The sequence below is a fragment of the Cucumis sativus genome, chromosome 1 (genome assembly GCF_000004075.3).
Source record: "Cucumis sativus cultivar 9930 chromosome 1, Cucumber_9930_V3, whole genome shotgun sequence".
Lineage (NCBI taxonomy): Eukaryota > Viridiplantae > Streptophyta > Magnoliopsida > Cucurbitales > Cucurbitaceae > Cucumis > Cucumis sativus.
The window spans coordinates 30,748,302-30,754,478 of record NC_026655.2 but is presented as its reverse complement, the minus strand read 5'-3'; the positions used below and the strand labels follow the sequence as shown (position 1 = coordinate 30,754,478).

Sequence of the window (6,177 nt, the reverse complement as noted above, 5' to 3'; positions counted from 1 at the left end):
TATTTTTTGGTCTTTAGGAAAGGATAGTGTGTTATCGATCTTTTTCCCTGAACGATAAAGTGAGAGTACATACTTCCCAGTAATTTGGGCACTTTTTGTTGTGAAGTAGAGCATGGACCGTAAATGGAGAAGTTGATACCAAACTATTGATGACCCAATGAAGAAGTAGAAAACTTTTGTGTGGATCATATAGAATTGTGTAAACCACCACCAAAGTAATCAAGTGTGTTTACCAGGTCATTACTATGTATCAGCACTATTATATCGTGTATTCATAAGAAAGCCTAATTTCTTTTATTCATTCTTTCACAATCTTCTTTTCTTTGAACTCATAAACGTTTCATTCCATGAACTATAAACTTAAATACTTTTACAATGAAATATACAATACAATTCTTTTCTGCAAGCCGAGGCGAGACTACAATTGATCTCAATAACACAATCCCCTCAAAATCCGAATTCATGAGTTGTATTTGCAGTGAGATCAGCAAGAACTGTAACAGAATAATCGAGCTAAATATTTTGACCTATCTACTCACTTTCACCATGTTCTGATGAAGAAATGGCCACTTTAGAAAGTTAACTGATAGCTATTCATGTTGTGGTGTTGTTAATTGATGAATCTGTATGGTATATCTCTAGCATCTTTCATCTCCAAACCAGTTGTTTTTTTCCTTTGGTCCAGTTGGTCCTTCTTCACCATAGAGCTCGGTCGGGAATAGAGCGAGAAGATCTTCCAAGGAAAATTGGACAAATGGAGGAAGGAGATCGATTAGTCTTTCAATCTCTGATCTCGAATTATACTTAACGGTTGGACCCCACTCTCTCATGTACTGTAACCAATCTGGTTCAGCAATGTAGCCATCACCAAGATATTCAGCAGCAATGATTTCATATTTTAAACTTGAATCAACAAAAAACTTGCTCCGAGCTGCATCATTCCTCACTCCAATTCCAGCTACTGAGCCCTGAAGATAACTCCCGGGATGTGGATAGCTAGCATGACCGTGTTTTGACGAATACACGATCGGCTTATTACCATGAATAAATTCCAAGTCAGAAGCATCCACCCATTTCCCACCACTATGCTCTGAGAAGTACACTTGCCATAGCTCCCCAGAAAAGTTGCAGATTCGAAGAGTGAAGTGTTCCCAATCACTAACATGCTCCCCAATCTTTTTCAGTTTGATATTAAGAAAACTAACTTTGATGGCTGCTGGTCCATTAAAGGGGCAGAAAACCCACATCACAATATCAGTAAAAGTTCCTCCCAGTGCTGGTTTAACATGAACATAGAGTCTCGCGGTTTTGATGTTCCCGCTCTTCAAATTTTCTCTTGCATTATCATTTGTTGGCAGATCAATCCAATACGCACCATCATTTTCCCCTCCACAAGGCAGATTGGAGCCTCTCATGTCAATAGGCTCACCCTTTGTATTACCATTTCGATACAAAAGAGCACCATTTTTGAAAAACCACGGCACTGATGATGGGAAAAACTCCTCGTCAGGGTGAAAGAAAACGGTTGGGCCGTAATGTCCAATGAGTGCCTGAACCTGGTTCAGATTTGGCATTCCTTCAAATGTGGAATTGAGATTCTTCAAACAGGAAATATTCAGATACTCTTTCAATGAAGTGCAGCAGAAGAACGTGCCCACCGAAACACCACTCTTGTACATTCCCCTTTCGAAGGGTCTTGTTTCCCAAACCTGAAATGATTGAGATTTGGACTTAATTGTAACAATTAAGTCACCAGTCTCACATCTCTCTGTAAGATCAGCTCGCACACATCGAATATCATCACGTGAAGGCTCCTCCGACCTGTCAGTGACCAAGAATCCCATGGCTCTATAACCCTCCGGAGCATTAGGCAGCCAAATAAAGCCAGGATCCACTCCATTTAAACCAGAACTCCAGATTAATGTATAGTTTACTGGTCGCTTTAAAGCGGGAGATTCCCTGACCGAATTGTCAACATGATCAACTTCCGAAGCACCACGAGCAACCAGAACATACCCTCTCAATGGATGGTCACTAGGCTGGCAATAGTGTCCAAGGCAGAAAAAGCCGTCTGGGATTGCTTGAGGCTTGTAAAATACAGCACCCTGGCTGCATCGCCAAACTTTCTTTAATTTTGAGATCTTGTAAACTTCTATCTCTCCAAGGCTTATTCTTCCGGTGGAAAAACCTTTCCCTAGTGAACAAATTCACAAAAAGAAGCTTCACATGGCTGCAAAAATAAATGGTATTAAGAGAATATATAAAAGTCGAAGTTCAAACACACCACCTAAAATCTTAAGCTAATACCCCGTCATTTGGTTTTAGAATGCTGCACTTATTTTCTCACCACTGTTTACTGTGGTTTCCATTTTCACTAAAAAAAGCATTTGAATTCTGAACCGATTTCCAAACAAGTTTTTAAAAACTATTTTTTTTAGTTTTCAAAACTTGGCTTAGATTTTGAAGACACTCCTAACAAAGCAAAAAACTAATATAGGAAAGTATGAAAAACAAAAAACAAAAAAACAAAAACCAAATGATGGTCATTTGTGAATCGAGCCTTAGGCCTTTGAGTTTAGAAGTACTTTAATATTGTACTACAGAGGTCCAATTAGAACTCTTGCACGGTCATTTTCCCCAATTGATATAAACGTTTAATATGCTAAGACTTTCTGAATCCAATTAATATTCAAGTCCACATGTGTGAGAATGAAAGATCAAATATATCCTGACCACGTATTTGAAGTTTTTTAGTACAACACCTAGTCGATATCATAGCATCACAAATAAGGGGGCGAAACAAAAGAAGATTCAGACCTAGATCAACATTTTTTATGAAGGTTACAAATCCTTTGACTAGTCGAGTTATGCAGAAGCTAATGGCTCCAGTCGTAAGATGGAACTCAAGAAATTTGTATAACAATCACTACTCTCAAATCTCCAAACAAAGAGAAATTCTTCAAACCCAAGAAACAACAACTCTGTTTTGGGATTACAAATTGATATGGCTTTATGCAGTAAGTGAAAGAGAAGGAAAAACAACATAGTAGATCCGCCAGAGAGTTGAAATAAAAATAAAAAAATAAAAAAAGGATGCCCAACAATTTCTCTTGATTCCCGCTACGGAGAAGTTGCTAACTTTGTATTCACTCATTTTGTCTTTACAAATTTGATAATAAGCATCACAAGAAAGAGAAAATTAAAATAAAAGAGATATTTTAGATATATATACACACCAAAGGGTTGAAAGAAAAAAACCCAAAAAACTTGCCCAGATAAAAACCAGCCTCAGAAAAATACCACCAATCCATACAACTTTCTCCAATATGCAATAACTAGCTGAAAAAATATCCACCGAAACAGAGTACCCAGAAGAAACTAGCATCAAAGCACCAGTAATACAAACAACTTCCAACATCAGTTTTATCATACCAACATGTAAAAACTAGCTAGAGTTGGTTCAAAAGTGAAAGCTAAAATAATATAGAAAAAGGAAGAAAAACAAAATTAAAACCCAGAAAGAAACCAACAATCCAAACAACTTTCAACATCAGATTGTTCATCCCAAAAAACAAAAACTATCTCAATTTGGGTGTTTAAAATAGAAAGGTAAAACAATAAAAAAAAAACAAAAATCCACCAACGGGTTGAAAGAAAAGAATCCAAAACAGAGAACTCAGAAAGAAAGCAGTATAAAAACACAGATATCCAAACAACTTGGAACATGAACTTGGAAATGAATATTCAGAAACTCGGGAAATTGGGGTGGTGTTGAAATGATGAATCAAGAATAAGAAGTAATACCTGGAGGCCATTTTGGAAGAGGTGAAGGCAAAGAGAAGGGTTGAGAGTCAGAAAGGCAAAAGTCAAGAGGATCAACGACGCCATTCCAGCACCAACACTCCCACCCAAACATCCTTCAATTGATCCTCCTGAAAACCCTTCAAAGCCCTCCCCCCCAAAAAAAAGGGAAAAAAGCGACCAAACCCACAAAGAATTTTCAACAAACGTTGCCTTCTATTTCTTTATTCCCCCAACTCCTTTGCTATTTTCGAGGAATACCCATATGGCTTACACACATAGAGAACAAAGGGAGAAAAGAGAGATTGCTCTTCTCCAACGAAATTGTTCTTCTTTTCTGACTTTGAAGGAGTTCTAAACTATTTGGAACACTGTGCCCAGATACTATAAGTTAGTTTAAATCAATCCATTATTAATTTCCAAAAAAGAAAAAGTTTAATCTCCATTGTTTATTGCCACCCTTTTTACTTTTTTTTTTCTTTCATTATTATAAATAAGTTTAATTTTCATGAACACAACAAACACTCAAAATATTTAGAGTGAGTGTCATAATATAAAAAAGCTTATGAAATTTATTATTTATAAACAAATTTCAGCTTTGTTTTTTCTTATAGGTCTTTTTTTTCTTTTTTTGCGGTTTTTTTCTTTCTATCTGTATATTTTAAAATATTTTTAAAAAAATGGTTGAAATTTAAATTTAAACGGTCATTTACCAAATTTAAACGATCATACGTTCGATGTCAATTAATTGCAGGGCATTTTTGGTATTTTTTATTTGAGCTTGTGGACTTTTTCTGTTTTTGAAATTGTTCTATAGAATGTAAACATTTTGTCGTTTGGTTCTATTCTTAAAACGACCTTATAAATATTATTTTGGGTAAACCTAACAATTTGATTTATGTAATTTGTATTTCTTTTTAACTTTGGTCCAATTTTAATACATTCTAAATTCTTTTAGGCAAAATTAAGTTTCATTTTTTTAAACAAAACATGATGTTTTTGGCAATTCAAATTATATTTAATGGTTTTCAAATTGAATTGGTTTATAAAATATGTGTTGAAGGGAGTGTTTGAATTTTTAGATGATGTGATTCAAACCCATATAAATTTTGAAAACAATACTATTAGTTTAATAAATATAATTTTCATAAAACGAGAAGGATCACACCATCATCGTTGATTATAATATTGGAATGTGATTTGAGTTCGAGTAAGATATGAACAGATTGTGGCTGCTCGTCGGACTGCGGAGAAGGAAGCATTGATCAATTCAGGAATGTCTTCAAGGTTTAGTTCTTCTCATTTTTTTCTCCCCATACAAAGCTTGTTTTACATATAATGTTTATCTTTGTCTTACTTCTATCAAAATTCACTCGCAAACGTGTAAACATGCTTCCACTAAGTAATTCGATTCATTTAAGAAGTTAGTCTATATGATTTTTTTTTTAAAGTTTGAACTTAGCTATAACACCTACTAATTTTTTTAGACCATAAAAGCTAATTTTTAATTTATCTATAAGGTCCAGGTGATTTATCCGTAGGACCATCCGTAGAATCTATCATCATATAATTATGTTCATACTTCTCTTTTCTATATAAATATTATTATTTAACTAATATCCAAGAAAATTAACTTTTTGATGACTAAATTTAAAATTTGGTACATAACTTAAATTTGAACAAACATTAAAATACATTATTAAAATATATTAAAAGAAAAATCATAAAAAGTAGAATAATTGGCAAAAAAAAAAAAATTCAAGTGAAAAAACCCTATTTTTTTATAAAAAAAAACTCTTATTTTAAATTATAAAACCGTTAAAATTATCTACAAATATAACAAAATATCATCGTTTATCTGTAATAGATGATGATATACACACTTTAGGTTGTTGAGCCTTTCTTTTTTTAATTTTAGTTTCACACATGTGGGTAGAAATAGAATGTGACGACACCAAACCTTTGCTTCTACGAAAGGATAAGTAATCGACTTTGATGCTTTTTTAGAAGAAAAATTACCGAACATTAATCGAGTTCTTTATTGAATGTAGGTTGATGGTTTTTAGAGGAAAAAAAACTACCAAACATTTGTTTCTACAAAGAGATGGTAATTAATAACTTCTTTATTGGCCTAAGTTGATCTTTTTTAGAGAAAAAAGATTACCAAACATTCACTTCTACAAAGAGATGGTAATTAATTGATTTCCTTATTGATGTAGGTTAATGCATTTTAGAAAAAAAAATTACCAACTTTGGCTTCTACAAAAAGATAGTAATCGCGATGCGTTTTAGAAGAAGAAATTACCGAACATTCACTTCTAGAAGAAAAAGAGATGGTAATGGACTTCTTTATCGAGGTAGGTTGATGTTTTCAAG

At 33.8% G+C, this 6,177-nt stretch overlaps 1 protein-coding gene across 1 annotated transcript; it reads right to left on the bottom strand.

Annotated features, from left to right (window-relative positions):
- Positions 1-269: 269 nt before the first annotated feature.
- LOC101216081 lies at positions 270-4,268 on the bottom strand. Its single transcript, XM_004142494.3, has 2 exons — positions 3,805-4,268; positions 270-2,194 (listed from the first exon to the last, which is right to left on the bottom strand). The coding sequence occupies exons 1-2, from the start codon at positions 3,914-3,916 to the stop codon at positions 639-641; spliced, it is 1,668 nt and encodes a 555-aa protein (XP_004142542.1). The 5' UTR covers positions 3,917-4,268; the 3' UTR covers positions 270-638.
- Positions 4,269-6,177: the final 1,909 nt, after the last annotated feature.